Source organism: Nomascus leucogenys, chromosome 3 (assembly GCF_006542625.1).
Source record: "Nomascus leucogenys isolate Asia chromosome 3, Asia_NLE_v1, whole genome shotgun sequence".
NCBI classification, from domain to species: Eukaryota; Metazoa; Chordata; class Mammalia; order Primates; family Hylobatidae; genus Nomascus; species Nomascus leucogenys.
In genome coordinates, this window is record NC_044383.1 from 143,897,795 (window position 1) to 143,914,478 (window position 16,684).

At 40.1% G+C, this 16,684-nt stretch overlaps 1 protein-coding gene across 1 annotated transcript in view; it reads left to right on the plus strand.

The window, feature by feature from the left end:
- The window catches only part of SNX9 (sorting nexin 9), a 123,281-nt gene that overhangs the window by 46,864 nt on the left and 59,733 nt on the right, over nt 1–16,684 (plus strand). The window contains exons 3-4 of the mRNA XM_030809896.1: nt 2,736–2,810; nt 4,682–4,807. Of these exons, the coding sequence (XP_030665756.1) occupies nt 2,736–2,810; nt 4,682–4,807 (201 nt within the window). The remainder of the gene's footprint in view (nt 1–2,735; nt 2,811–4,681; nt 4,808–16,684) is intronic.

A 16,684-nucleotide genomic window follows, 5' to 3' on the forward strand; every position in this document is an offset into this window, starting at 1 on the left:
TCTCACACATACATGCACTCACCTGTGCAAGCACACACACCCCTCAGACACTCATCTGCTCTCACACATACATGCACTCACCTGTGCAAGCACGCACACCCCTCAGACACTCACCTGCTCTCACACATACATGCACTCACCTGTGCAAGCACACACACCCCTCAGACACTCACCTGCTCTCACACATACCCACACTCTCCTGCTCTCACACAGATGCAGCACTCACCCAATGCACACACCTCAGACACTCTCACCTGCTCTCACACATACATGCACTCACCTGTGCAAGCACACACACCCCTCAGACACTCACCTGCTCTCACACATACCCACACTCCTGCTCTCACACAGATGCAGCACTCACCCAATGCACACCCCTCAGACACTCTCACCTGCTCTCACACATACGTGCACTCACCTGTGCAAGCACACACACCCCTCAGACACTCACCTGCTCTCACACATACCCACACTCTCCTGCTCTCACACAGATTTAGCACTCACCCGTGCAAGCATGCACATGCCCCTCAGACACACTCACCTGCTCTCATGCACACGCACACTCGCATGCTCGCACGGAGCTCCTGTGGAAGGAGAGAGTGAGAACTGTGGCAGTGCAAAGATCGAGGAGGGAGAATGAGGAACGGCAGAGTGATAGTAGTTTTTGAATAGTGAGCATATTAGAAAACGTACTTTATATGTCTTGGATTAGAAAAAGAATCGGCCAGGTGCAGTGGCTTGCGCTTGTAATCCTAGCACTTTTGGAGGCCGAGGCGGGTGGATCACTTTGAGCTCAGCAGTTCAAGACCAACCTTAGTAACATGGCAAAACCTCGTCTCTATAAAAAATACAAAAATTTAGCCAGGTGTGGTAGTGCACGCCTGTAATACCAGCTACTTGGGAGACTGAGGTGGGAGGGTCACTTGAGCCCAGGAGTTCAAGGCTGCAGTGAGCCAAGATTGCGCCACTGCATGTCAGCTTGGGAGACAAAATGAGACAGTGTCTCCAAAAAAAAAAAATCACTGGGTAGAAAAAGATTATGTAGTAATTTTGTATAATATGCTTGGTGTGCATGTTCTCATTCATAGGTGGGAATTGAACGATGAGAACGCTTGGACACAGGGTGGGGAACATCACACACCAGGGCCTGTCGTCGGGTGGGAGGAGGGGGGAGGGATGGCATTAGGAGAAATACCTAATGTAAATGACGAGTTAACAGGTGCAGCACACCAACATGGCACATGTATACCTATGTAACAAACCTGCAATTTGTGCACATGTACCCTAGAACTTAAAGTATAATAATAATTTAAAAAAATTTTAAAATGCTAGATGTGTGTAAGTTAAATAGATTCATTTTTAATCATAGCAGAGATTAAAGATTCTTCAGTCTTACTCACCTTTTTTTTTTTCTTTTTTGCAGACAGGGTCTCACCCTGTCACCCAGGCTGGAGTGAGGTGGTGTGATCTTGGCTCCCTGTAACCTCTGCCCTCTGGGTTTAAGCAATTCTTATGCCCCAGCCTCCCCAGTAGCTGGGATTACAGGTGTGAGCCACTGTACCCAGCCTCATCTAATTTCTTTATTGAGGTATTTAATTTTTCTTGGTAAAATAGCAACTTGTCCTCAAGTTGCTATTGTGGTCAGAAAGTGACAAAGTTGTGGCTTAAAGTGATTTTTTAAGAGAATGTGATTATTCAGATTCAGATTATTAACTAATTAGGGCATTATTTTAAAACTGTAAAAACTCTTACTATGTTAAGATGAGAAAGTGGGACTTGCCACTTAACATTGTTAATAATTAATAATATTAATATTAACATCAATAGCTTAATATTTAGATACAGTTTCTTCCAAAGATAGCAACTTTTATTCTGAATAAAAGTTACAATTTTTCCTTTGATCATAGATTGAAATGACAATCCTGGTATATAGAGTTCTACTTTATTACTTAGTTTATTAATATTATTTATCTGGAAGAACTAAGGAACCATGGATCAGTTCACTTTTTGTGCATAACAATCCCAAAACTTAGTAGTTTAACCCAGTAACCATTTGTTACTGCTTAGGAATCTACAAGTCAGCTGGATGGTTCTCCTGAGCTGCACTGCGTGTGTCTGCAATCACTGGACCCTGCTGGGGACTGACTGGTCTAAGCTAGCCTCACTCATGAGTCTGCCAGTTCTCTGGGTTGGCTGGCTTTGGATGGGGCAACAGGGAGACTGGGTTTCTGTCATCATCTAGCAACCCACATTCATTCATATAGCAGCTTGGGTGCCAGAAGAGTCAGCTGAAGTGTGCAGAAGCCCTTGAGGCAAGGTTCTGGATTCCCTGGAGGATTTCCACCTGATTCTGTTGACCAGCGAGGTGGCAGAGGGCAGATTCCAGGCCTGGGATGCACATCCCACCGCTTCACATTCAGAGCTGCAAGCCGCTTTTATCATCTGCCAGAGACCAGTACACAGACAAGACGAGGGTCATCTAATCATCAGCTGTTTTCAATCTTTGATCACTTATTATTGAAGTTTGATTTTTCTTGTTTTTAGGTTACATCATTTTCTGAAGTAAAGAGAAGGCTTAAGAATTTAAGATTTTGAACAGTGTTCTCTAGGAATGAAAAGCTTAATGTTAATTGCTTTTTTTATGTATAACAATTCCTCCACACAAAATTTCTCCAGGAAATCTCAACTGCAATCTTTTTCTTTTTTTTTTTTTTTTTTTTTCGGTGACTTATTAGGATGTAGGTGGAGGATGGCTGGAAGGAAGAAACATCAAAGGAGAACGAGGGCTGGTTCCCACAGACTATGTTGAAGTAAGAGCTTCCTGTCATTCATTCATTAGAGCTCATCTTTGTCAGGCATCTTTTTATGAATTATCAACTTACAGGAAGTCAGCAACTTTTTGTAAAATAAAATTTCCATTGTAAATATAATAAATGTTAACTATATAAAATATGGAAATTACATTGAAATAGAACTAAGAAAAATATTACCTGTAGACCCAAGCTCCAAAGAATGACTACAAATATTTACATTAAGTTTCTTCCAGGGATAGCAACTTTTAATTAGTCTGAATTAAACTTAGTATTTTTCCTTTGCTAATATTGTCTATATTATAAATATATATATTATAAATTGTATAAATTCAATAAGATATATGAAATTATATATCAATATATCTGTTAATATATACATTTTAATATATATTTTTATAATAAGCAAAATATAAATTTTATAAAATATAAATTATATAAATTATAAATATAGATATATATTTATAATATGATACATATAACATATTTTTCCTTTGCTGATATTGCTGCCGTCTATAATATTGTTTATTGTACAATTGACTCACAGTTTAAATAGATTTTCTTAAGTGCATATCTCAGTTCCTTCTCCCATTCCCATAGACAGAGGGGTGTCTTGGGGGAGCCGCTGTGGGGATCTCCTGGGTAGAGCTGTTAGGATGGGTACCCAGGAGAGCAACACAGCAGCCTGGGCTGGCCCTGCCTGGGACACCCCCCAGCTGAGCCAACCGCCTCGCGCCCCCTGCTGGTTGTCTTTTAGTCCCTCCAAACAGAGCATGTGCAGGTTCTTGGTAAGCTTGTCTTTCATGTTGGGTGACAGAAAGAAGCGAAGGTTTCCTGATGCCCTTGTGAGTACAACTGGAGCTAGATCAAGAATAAAGGTACCTTTGGTTCACCTCCAAGAGAAAAGAATTCCCCCCAGAGGATATTTACCTGGGACCTGTCTGCAGAGTGAGATCTAAGGCCGTTTTTCTGTAGTTGATAGATAGTGAGGGTGGGGAGTCATGACCCCTCAAAGAATCTGATGCAATCTCTAGGCTTTCCCTCAGAAACGTGTGCCCATGCACACACCACAGCCTTTTCCATACAACTGCAACCCCCTATTCACAGGCCCCCGGCCTCAATCCGTAGGTCTTATGTTGAAGTCTTGTTTTACTTGTATGCACCCTGCATCCAGGAGCCTACAAATTGACAAGATAGAGAAAAATCTGAGAATTTAAGTTGATATTGGCAGTAATTGGATTTTCTAGGATTCTGCTTATAGAAAGGAATAGTGATGACAGATATTCTTGGGTTTGCTTACCTTTTAAGAATATAAAACCCCCTCTATTAGAAATAGATCCTGCAGGCAGAAAAATCAGTAAGGACATGGGTGAACTCAGCACCATCGATAAATTGATGTCCACTTAGGGATGTCTGTAGACTGTTTCATCAAACCACAGCAGCATACACGTTCTTTTCAAGCTTACATGGAACATCCTCCAAGACAGACCACATATTCTGAGCCATAAAACATACCTCAACATGTTTGAAAGAAGTCATACAATGTCTGCCCTGAGACACAGTGGAATCACACTAGAAATCAAAACAGAAAGATAGATGGAAAATCTGTAAATACTTAGAGATTGAACAACCCACTTCTAAATAATGCATGGATCAAAGAAGAAATCTCGAGAAATTAAAAAATAGTTTGAACTAAATAAAAATGAAAATACAACCCATCAAAATATGAGTATGCAGCAAAAGCAGTGCTTACAGAGAAATTTGTAGCGTTGAAGAATATAAACCCTTTCTGACAATTCTTGTTTGCCCTCAAAGACTCCCTGAAGTAACTGTAATCCATGAAAATAATTGTGGCTCTTTCTCCTACTCAGATTTTACCCAGTGATGGAAAAGATCAATTTTCTTGTGGAAATTCAGTGGCTGACCAAGCCTTCCTTGATTCTCTCTCAGCCAGCACAGCTCAGGCCAGTTCGTCGGCTGCCAGCAACAATCACCAGGTACGTCTCACTTCCTCCTTCTGGATGTGGCTGGCTTTACTGAAAACAGCATATTTGTGAAAGCTTGTGATGCATTATAGCTATTGCCATTCCCCAAAAGCATAAACAAAGTCGCTTTTAGGTTGTTATGTGGCATTTCTGTTGGGTACTAACAAAGAACTCACCTGTTAAGCCTGATAATGACTGTTTGCAAAATTTATTATAAGAGAAAAGGCAGGGTGTTGAGGGTTGCTTTTAGAAGTCTGTCATGAGGCCGGGCGTGTTGGCTCACGCTTGTAATCCCAGCACTTTGGGAGGCCGAGGCGGGCGGATCACGAGGTCAGGAGATGGATACCACGGTGAAACCCCGTCTCTACTAAAAATACAAAAAATTAGCCGGGCGTGGTGGCGGGTGCCTGTAGTCCCAGCTACTCAGGAGGCTGAGCCAGGAGAATGGCGTGAACCCGGGAGGCGGAGCTTGCAGTGAGCCGAGATCGCGCCACTGCACTCCAGCCTGGGTGACAGAGCGAGACTCCATCTCAAAAAAAAAGAAAGAAGTCTGTCATGATATGAACACAGACCCCAGAAACTGCAAATACCCTCTTAGATAAAGGCACGGAAAGAAGAGGAAGAAGAGGAGGCTCTTGCTGTTGAGGAGGTCAGTGTCAGAGCCTCGGCCTGGATCAGGAAATGGATTCCCTGGCCCTGGCATGTTGCTTACACTCTCAGAGCTAGAGGCCCTCATCCTGCGAGTAGAAGCAATGCATGTGAAAATCTACCAGATCCAGGCACTCAGCACTTGGTACTCTTATTGTATTGCTTCCAGGAAACTTAGAATAGTGGGATAACTTGAGAAGAATACAAGGAAATTTTACATTAACTTTAATTAAAATTTGACTAGTTTAGGTGAATTTGTCTAGTTCATTTATTGCCAAATAATGACACAGAGTGACAAGAAGAAAATTGAGAAGATAGATATCAAAATACTGTTGCTGCTGGGCACAGTAGCTCACGCCAGTAATCCCAGCATTTTGGGAGGCCAAGGCAGGTGGATTGCTTGAGTGCTGGAGTTCGAGACAAGCCTGGGCAACACGGTGAAACCCCATCTCCACACATTTAAAAAAAAAAGTTAAAAAAAAAGAATTAAAATATTGTTAACTGCTTACATCTTTAGAAATGAATGGGCTTTAGGAGATGTTATTTCTTGATTTTTTTTTAACTACATAAAAGGTTTTAAATTCTATCAGGCCTAATAATCATATCACTTACAAATATTTGCTTATAGAATATCTGTTTATTAGCCAGGCACAGTGGCTCATGCCTGTAATCCCACCAGCACTTTGGGAGGCCAAGGCGGGCGGATCACCTGAGTTCAGGAGTTTGAGACCATCCTGGCCAACATGGTGAAACCCCATCTCTACTAAAAATACAAAAATTAGCTAGGTGTGGTGGCAGGCACCTGTAATCCAAGCTGCTCGGTGGGGGGCTGAAGCAGGAGAATCACTTGAACCGGGAGGCGGCCACTGCAGTAAGCCGAGATCGTGCCACTGTACTCCAGCCTGGGCGAGTGAGACTCTGTCTCAAAAGAAAAAGAATATCTGTCAATTGACCTTCCAAGTGAGTTTATCTAAGTTTATCACCATATACTAACTGCAAGTTTTATACATTTCAAAACAGCTTTTTGTAGACATTCTGAATTACAAATTAGACTCAGATATTTAAAATTTGCAGGCAAGGTGATCACTGGAATTGAAGAACACTTTTCTATATTTTATTATTCTATGCTACTTGAGACCATTGGCCAGGTAAGGGTTACTCACTGTGAAACGTGAATAGTAGTTATACCTCACTGGAAGTTTTCCCAGGGGTTCTCAACCTGAGCCTCATTGCCGTTTGAGGCCCCACACCCTTTCCTAGTGGGGCCCATCCTGGGTACTGCAGGATGTTGAGCAGCCTTCCTAGCTTCTCCCTACCAGGTGCCAGTCACATGCACGCCGCCTCGGTTGTGACAACCAAAAATGTCTCCAGATATAGCCAAGTGTTGCCTAGGAGCAAAGCCAAGCCGGTTGAGAGTCACTGAGTTACACAAAAGCACCCATGAAATGGGTTTGCATTAATAAAGGACCACATTTTAATAAAAGAATTGTAATGAGGTGATCATAGAATAAGTGAGGCAAACAAAAAATAGAAATATTTATCTTATTTTAATTCTAGGGACTGACCAGCTATTATCTCAAGATAGGTGGAAGCAGTTTAGCTAATGAAAAGAAATTAAAACTCAGATTTAAGTCATGTTCTGTTAGGAAATATATTCCTTGGTATTTACTTCTAGTTTAATGCAAACTGGTATAAGTCTAAAATTTGTTTCATCTAGGTTATTTAGAAGGTAATAAAACCAAAAAAAAAAGCAGGGGGGGAGGGAATCTAGTCTAACATTGAATCTAATCAGATCCTTTGAAAGCAAAGAAAAATGAACTGAAGCTAGAATTAACAAAATGCAGAAAGCATAGCCATCATTAATTTGAGCATTTGAATTTAATGTAAATCAAGTAAAAATATTTTAATGGCTATCTCTGCCCTCTGTTATCTGGGATATGAGAACAATTTAAGTAGGCCAAAATTTGGGTACATTTTATAAATACCATGAAAGATGTCATGAGTAGGAAACCAGATGACCATTATTAATTGGTAGCTTTTTAAACATTTTCCTATCAGGTTTGCCCATTGCTTTCATTTTCTGAATGCGGGTAGGAAGATGCGTGCTCTGAGGTGAGCTGCTTGGGGGGCTCTGATTGCCTGTTCTGGCACGTGCTCTCTCCCAGGGTCAGTTTTGTTTTGAGAGCGGGGACCTCAGAGAAGCTGGGCCTCTCTCCTGCCCATCAGGCCCATGGGCACATCCCCTCTCAGGCATGCATCTCTTCAGCTTGGCACACTCTGCTAACTTCAGAGCCAGTGTCTCTTTACTCATCTTAGCATCAGTTAGTTTAAATTTGACTGCTCCCACACAAGCAAGTTGAAGCCCCATATTCAGTTGGTTATCCAACTTCCTGAGTGTCGTATTTTTCTTTAAGTATTTATTTTTAAAGATCTCTTTGAATAACTTATTTCGAGCCTGCTACTCGTTCCTTGACTTTGTATTCTTAATCTGTGCTGCATTTCAGAGTAACTAGTTCATAAATATATAACCTACTATGTAAGATAGCACTTTCTTTTGGTTTTTCTTAAAACTCCTAATTTCAGGTTGCTTGGGGAACCCTTTGGTTCTAGATTCTTACCGAGTAGTCTCAGGTAAGCAGAGCTGCCGGTGTCAAGGCAGCTTGGCCCACTGTGATTGCTTTCCTCTTTTAATGGTGAGAAAACGCTTTATCAGCTAAAATGTCCAGCTTGGCTGCAGTTTAGACTAGAATTGTCAGTGTGAAAGGAATATGATGAGTTGTTCTTTAAATGGACTGAAACAGTTTGATTTGGAAAATTATAAAGCTGTTTATTAAAGTACTTGGAGAAAATAATAGACAGCATTTTTTTATGACCTTGGAATATGGAAGCCCTCTTTTTTTTTTTTTTTTTTTTTTTTTTTTTTTTTTTTGGAGCCAGATTCTCACTCAGTCTCCCAGGCTGGAGTGCAGTGGCGTGATCTCAGCTCACTGCAACCTCCGCCTCCTCCTGGGTTCAAGTGATTCTCCTGCGTCAGTCTCCTGAGTAGCTGGGACTACAGGTGCCTGCCACCACGCCCAGATAATTTTTGTATTTTTGGTAGAGACGGGGTTTCACCATATTGGCCAGGCTGGTCTCAAACTCCTGACCTTGTGATGCACCCGCTTCGGCCTCCCAATTGCATCCGGCCTATGGAAGCCCTTTCTGAGGCTGACAGCACAAAGTCTAGTAGCCATTAAGGAGATAATTGATACATTTAAGTAAGCAAGTAATATTAAATTAGGAAAAATACTTCTGACCTGTGATGGATACAGGCTAATTCCATTCATATACATACACTCTTGCTAATCTGTAAGAAAAAGATGAAGAATTCAGAAGAAATATGTGAAGTGTATAAACAGGCTGTTCTTTGGGGGAAAAGGGTACTAATAGTTAATAAACTTGGGAAAATGCTCATTTTGAGATTCTTCTATCAAACTAGTGGAGAATGAAAACATTTTAAAACCTAGTGTCATAAAGGTGTGGTCAGATAGGCAATGTCATACAAAGCGAGGGAAAGGATAAAGTGATGAAGCTTTTCAGGGCTGGTTCGGTAATGTATATGAGTATTTACAATGCATATCTCTAAGGCCCAGCGGTTCTGAGTTCCTCCTGCAGATCTGCTCGCAGAACACAGGTTTCTGGGCAAGAACGTTTCCTACCGCATTGTTTGTAACAGCAGAAAACCGGAATGTAAATGTCTGTCGGCAGGGGACTGATCAGATGAACTATAGGCAGCCAGGCAGTGGAAAGCCGAGCTTCTCTTAGGGAGAGTTTGGGTAGATTTAGATGTACAGATAGAGATTTGATTTTTTTAAAAGGCACCTCAATATGGGTAATGTTATCTTTCTTGTGTTTAAATGCACACACATACACACACACCATAGATGCAAAGTGTGTAGAAAATTTATTGAAGTATACCCAAGAACTGAATCAAACTCTCTTCATTTTCTTATTCAAATACAGATTTTATATTACCCAGATGAGGACAACCATTTTATTACCTTTGAAAAGAAAGCATAGTTTTTAGTGGTTAATATTAGTTTCATTATTAGTTACTTATCGGTTATTTCACAGTTTCAAGAGTATTTCACATTAGTGGCTGAACCACTAGAATGAATGGACCAGCTGATGGGAATGAATATCAGTTGTCAAAAATCTCTACTCCTGTATGTGCTAGTCTTGTTTTTCATCAGTTATTTTTGTTTAGATTACATCACTGCTGTGATTCTGAAAAGGTTTCAGTATAGATCTTAAACTCTCAGATTACTGCATCTTTAGAGTACTTACTTTTGAGAAATTAATAGAAAGTTTTTGTTTGTACTTTTCTAAAGAATGAGAACAATGAGGTTTAAATGCTACCTAAAAGTTCTGTAAACCTAGATGTCTTATCTGAAGGTTTTCTACTTGAGAGGTTTGTTTTCTGTCTTCTTCAAACACTAGAAAGATGTGTATACTTGGAATAAAGCTGCTTTTCTTTTGGTGAGAGCCCTTCTGGCCTCTGTCACATGCTGTCCCTGGCATCTCTCTGTTTTTCTGTTTCACAGTTTCACATCCCGCCAGTCCCCAGGTGAGTGGTGTGGTGGGAAGCATATAAGCTTTGCTGTTAGATCCAGGCTTGCCAGTGCGGCTCCGCTGTGTAAGAATTGTGGCTTTGGCATAAGACCTGCCTCCTGAATTGTCAGTGGATTGGGCCACCAATATAAAGTAGCAGTGGACACATAGAAGACATTTCATAAATATTTTCCTTCTTTTCCCACTTCTTCCCTCTTTTAAAAGGGTGTCTTCAATCCACTTACCCTTTTGTGTTCCAGCCTTTCTGATTATTCTACACTCTCTAATCGTGTAGATTCCCTTATAAAGTGTCTCTCTAATCTTGAATTTTCTCTTTGATTTGCCCAATTTCTAGCTTTTTGTTGAACAGTTCTATCAGCATGTCTCCTCTGTATCTGAAATTCATCTTCAACCAAATCACTTATTTCCCCACAAAATTAGTTTCTCTTCTTGACTTTCCTGTTTCTGTTTCTCTGAAATGTTACTTCTTTCTGTACCCTCTTTTTATTCTGCATTAAAACCCTAACCGAGTGTCATCCTGAGCCACAGTTGAGAGGCGCGCTCTGCATCCTTGAGATGTGGAAAGAGAGGGAACTGATTGAGATCCATTGTTCTAACAGATTTCCTGTCTTTTCTCTCCTCCTTAAGAGGCAACCTAGCTTGGTGTCAAGGCAGTGAGCTCAGGAGCCAGACTGTCTAGGTTTTAATCCCAGATCTCACACATCCTGTGTGAATCAGGGTAAGCTGCTTAGCATCTCTGCGCCTCATCTTTAAAACCCCATGGGATTGTTGGAAAAAGCAAATGAAAAAAGAGTTCTGAAGTATTTAGAAGAGTACATGGTACTTAGTAGTGGTTTAATAATTGTTAATTATAGTTATCTCATATACCACTGCTTCTAAAACAAGACATTAAGGACAGGCGCACTCATTTATTGCCCTTTGCTTTATTGCACTTGACAGATAATGCATTATTTACAGATTGAAAGTTTTTGGCACCCCCTGCGTTGAGCAAGTCTGTGGGCACCATTTTATCAACAGCATGTACTCACTTGGTGTCTCTGTTTCACGTTTTGTTAATTCTTGCAACGTTTCATACTTTTTCATTATTGTATCTGTTTTGGTGATTCATGATGAGTGATCTTCGATGTTACTATTGTAATTGTTTTGAGGCACCACAATGGCAAGCTTAATTGACATGTTTTATGTGTTCCGACTGTTCCACCCACCAGCCATTCCCTCATCTTTCTCCCTCTCCTTGGACCTCCCTGTTCTCTGAGACACAACCATATTTCAGTGAAGCAATTATTAACCCTGCAGTGGCCTCTAAGTGTTTCAGTGAAAGGAAGAGTCACATTTCTCTCACTTTAAATCAAGAGCTAGAAATTATTGAGCTTAGTGAGGAAGGCTTGTCAAAAGCTGAAGTAGGCCAAAAGCCAGGTCCTCTTGAGCCAAACATTTAGCCAGGTTGTGAATGCAAAGGAAAAGTTCTTGAAGGAAATTAAAAGTAGTAGTCCAGTGAACACTTGAATGATAAGCAAGTAAAATAGCCTTATTGCTGATAAGGAGAAGGTTTGAGTGGCCTGGGTAGAAGATCAAACCAGCCACAACATTCCCTTAAGCCAAAGCCTAATGCAGGGCAAGGTCTTAACTGTCTTCAATTCTGTGAAGGCTGAGAGAGGCGAGGAAGCTGCAGAAGACAAGTTTGAAGCTAGCAGAGGTTGGTTCATGAGGCTTGAGGAAAGAAGCTGTCTTCATAATATAAAAGGGCACGGTGAAGCAGCAAGTGCTGCTGTGGAAGCTGCAATACATTATCTGGAAGATCTAGCAAAGATTATTGATGATGGTGCTGCACTAAACAGGTTTTCAGAGCAGATGAAACAGCCTTCTATTATTGGAAGAAGATGCCGTCTAGGACTTGCACAGCTGGAGAGGGGAAGCCAGTGCCTGCTTCAAAATTTCAAAGAACAGATTGACTGTCTTATAAGCGGCTAATGCGGCTGGTAACTTTATGTTGAAACCGGTGCTCATTTACCATTCTGAAAATCCTAAGGGTACTTAGAATTATGCGAAATCTACTCTGCCTGTGTTCTGTAAATTGAATAGCAAAGCCTGGATGACAGCATGTCTGTTTGCAATATGATTTACTGAATATTTCAAGCCCACTGTTGAGACCAACTGCTGAGAAAAAAAGATTTCTTTCAAAATACTACTGCTCATTGACAATGCCCCTGGTCACCTAAGAGCGCTGATGGAGATGTACATGAAGATTGATGTTTTCATGCCTGCTCACACAGCACTTATTCTACAGCCCATGGATCGAGGAGTAATTTTGACTTCTAAGTCCTGTAAGAAATACATTTTGCAAGGCTATGGCTGCCATAAATAGTGATTCCTCTGATGGATCTGGGCAAAGTACATTGAAAACCTTCTGAAAAGGATTCATCCTTCTGGATGCCATGAAGAACATTCATGATTCATGGAAGAAGGTCAAAATATCAACATTAACAGGAGTTTGGAAGAAGTAGATTCCAACCCTCATAGAAGATGTTCATGAAGGAAGTAACTGCAGATATGGTAGAAATAGTAAGAGAACTAGAATGGGAAGTGGAGCCTGAAGATGTGACTGAATTTCTTCAACCTCATGATAAAACTTGAACAGATGAGGAGTTGCTTCTTATGGATGAGCAAAGAAAGTGGTTTCCTGAGATGGAATCTATTCGTGGTGAGGATGCTATGAACATTGTTGAAATGGCAACAAATGATTTAGAATATTCCATAAACTTAGTAGATAAAATAGCAGCAGGATTTGAGATAATTGATTCCAGTTTTGAAAGAAGTTCTACTATGGGCAAAATGCTATCAAACAGCATCACATGCTACAGAGAAATCTTTCATGAAAGGAAGAGTCAATTGACGTGGCAGACTTCATTGTCTTGTTTTAAGAAGTTGCCACAGCCACCCCAACCTTCAGCAACCACCACCCTGATCAGTCAGCAGTCATGAACATCAAAACAAGACCCCCCTCCGCCCCGCCCAACCCCAGCAAAAAGGGTGCAGCTTGACTAGTGGAAGGCTCAGATGATCCTTAGCGATTTTTAGCAATAAAGTATTTTTAATTAAGATATGTATATTTTTTATACATAATGCTCTTGCACACTTATACAGTATAGTGTAAACATAACTTATGTACACTGGGGAACCAAAAAAATCCACATGACTCACTTTAACATGATGGGCTGGAACCAAACGCTCAGCATTGCTGACGTATGCTTTTATGTCATCTCCTTGTTTAAGAAACTTCAGAGGCTCCTCTGTTGCCTTCTGGAATAATCATTTTCTACATGTCAGCAGGGCTATCCCAGGAGAAGGTCTTTGTGTATCAGAGTTATGCAAGCAGACGCTGAACAGTTCATGGTAGGGAAATTGTAGAAGAAATTCAACTGAATTTGAGGTTGAGGTACTTTTCCAAGCTCAGTTATATTTCTGTGATGCCTCAGTGTGGCTACCCATCATCACCTTATTTTTATTTTTATTTTTTTTTTGAGACGGAGTCTCACTCTGTCACCCAGGCTGGAGTGCAGTGGCGCAATCTCGGCTCACTGCAAGCTCCGCCTCCCGGGTTCACCTTATTTTTAAGTTATGTATTTGTCTCCAGGCAAACTGATGATTCTCCATATATGTTCCATGCTGTCTCACCTTTTATTTGTACCTTTGGCTTGCTCTTCTAAGAATAATAGAGTGACTCCTTCCATCTTTCAGAAGCCCGTCTCTTCAGGTTCAGCTCAAATACCATGTCTTCTATAAAACCTTTTGTTTTCTGTTTGACTTCTCTGGATTCCCTTAGCACAATTTGTGACTCTTATACAAATTATATTGCTTATTTGTAAATTGTTAAGCTTGATAAGCAAAGAATTTGTCTTTTTTTCTATTCCCAGTGACCTATAAGAGACTTTGTACCATAATACTCTGTTCTTGTTTGAATAATTTTTTTTCAGTTATAAATACATCAAAAGGTACTTTACAATGTAAGGTATTAAGAGACTGACAGATTTCCTGAATCCCTGCCTTGGAGAAGTTTGTGTTCTTAACACCAACCACAGGCCTAGGAGCTGTCCATCACTGGCCTGTTATTCTCTTATCTGACGGGCTACCCAATCAAAAACAGGAAGATTCTCTTACAGAAAATTCTCTGGCATTGTTATTTTTTTAAAACAGTTTGGATATTAAACAAATGCTTGAAGTTAAGTGGTATTTAAGGATATAATATTTTTCTATTCAGAGATTTGCCATGTAATTATATTTGTTACAAAGGAATTTTTATTGGTTATAGAATGAGGAAGGCAATAGTAATTTTATGTTGGAACTACATTTTGCTTTCTTAGTTCCCAAAAGTCTATTTTTAGGCCATTTTAGGCCTTTTTTGGTAGTCCATTTAAAAATAAATTGATAAAAGAAACCTTCACAAAGTTTCAGTATTAGATGTGCTTATACCTTCATTAACTCACGTAAGTCTTATAATGCCTTAGACATCTCATAATTGCTTATTGAGACTTTCGCTTTACAGAACTTTATTGAAAAGGTTCTCTCCGTCTCTTCACTCTCACTCCCACCCCCTGTATGAATTCTTTTTAGTTGGTAATAGGGCTTTTTAAGGAAGATCGTATACCAGTGTTAGAGGATTTATGGACATTTGCCTTCAAAACTGCATGAGGCTGCCAATACTAAGCTTGCATGCTTTTTCACAGATCCCTGACATCTATGAGACAGCTTTGTTCATCTCAGGAACCTTTCAAAAATACATGCTGGTGAAGTTTATTATGTAGGGTGGTTTTTGTTTGTTTTGTCTAACAGGAAACAAACCATTAAAGCAAAGTCTTTTTTTTTTTTTTTTTTAACCTTAAAACTGCTGTGATGAAGGACCAGCCAGCATTGTTATACGTATATCCTGTCATCAGAACAGTGTAAAAGCTTATTTCACATGGACTTCTCTTAGGTCTGTCTGGAAGCAAATTATTTGCTAATTGTAGTGCCATCCTATTCTGTACTCAAAGCTACCTATTTTAGGACTTTGAGTTATCCGAATAAATAGACTCTCTAAGCTAATACAAACATTATCCCTTTACTTTAAGTAAATTTTTAGTGTTTTAATTCTCTTTATTTAAAAAGTAAGCACCTGAAATTGATATTTGCAGGTTCAGAATATGACTTAACAAAGGATTTGTTAAATAATTTCACCTCTTTTTGGTAATTCCCAATCAGTAATATTGATATGACTGGCTATAAATAGATTGAGTCTGTTGTTGTGATCTACCTTCATTTTTAAAAGAATGTACAAGTTTTATGTTCCACCAGTGGTTTTCTAACGTCAGTACAGATTCATCTGTAGAATTAGATCATGTCCTTTGAGCCAAAGATCTATAAAGAACAAAACAGGAAACTTGTCAAATTCTTCCGTATTTTGAGCTAAAGTGGTTAGTTTTTTTATATAAGAGAATATCATAACCTCTTCAGTCCCTTTTGAGGAAAAGAGTTAAACTTTTGTCAGAAATTCTGGTTGGAATGGTCTCCAGTTTAAGAATCAGATGTTATTTGCTTTCTATTCCTAATTGCTAACACAGTTGTACGTGGTATAGTCGTAAGACGGGCCGTGGCATGATAGGCCAGGTGACGTCATCACAGGTGGTGTGGAAGGCTGTGACAGGCACAGTGAGGAGTTCCTTATGTGGTGATAGGTGGACCCCTGAATGCCTACAGGGCCCCATCCAAGATAATAACCTAGAAAGTAGTTAGCCGGTGATTGGAAACTCCTCCTAACTGGTGGACTTACCAGATGGGATGATCTGGATTGACCTGTAGTGGACGTTTGGTGTCTGCTGGAAGGAATTAGGTGGGCCATAAGAGCTGCGACCACTCACAGTATGTTTTGAGCTTTCATATACCCTTTGTACACGTTTGGTAGAAAGCCAAACAGAAAGCAACTGTAATTAAATATGTTACCATTTTCATTAATTCTTAAACCTAGCCCTCCTGCGAGGCCTGATGTAGTTACGGTGGAGACAGACAGAAGTCGTGGTGCCATTGCCCATCTCTGCCACGCCACAGTTGCTGTTCTCATGGTCTGCGCGGTGAGAGCTCTTCCTCTTAGGCCTTGTCTTAGCTGCTTACTAGGAAACCAGTGAACTGAGTCAGGTCTAACCATGTCATCCAAACAAGCGCTTGCCCTGCTTACTGCATTTTTTGTTGTCAGAAGTAGGGGTTTGTTTCTTACTGGTCCCAGTTCCCCAAGGATGTCATATGAGGAGCAAGAATACAACAACATAAAAAAAATAACAAAAGCAGAAACTACTATTTTTGTGGTCAGCAGTTGCTAATTAGCATTATTACTGTCTTTAAAAACAATTAGTAAAGTAACCTTTTATTTTATTGTTACAGAAGCAGTACATATGCATTGTAGAAAATTCAGACTAGCAAAAAGAAAAGTAACCCATTTCCACAATCACTACTCTTTACACTAGGTGTCTGTCTTATTTTCTCTGTGTGAACATGGGTATACACACGAACATACAGATATAAATTGTATATAAATGGTTTACCACCAGTTGGTAATCCTTGCCAGAATCAGAAATGTTATTCCTTCCACACTTAGCTGGT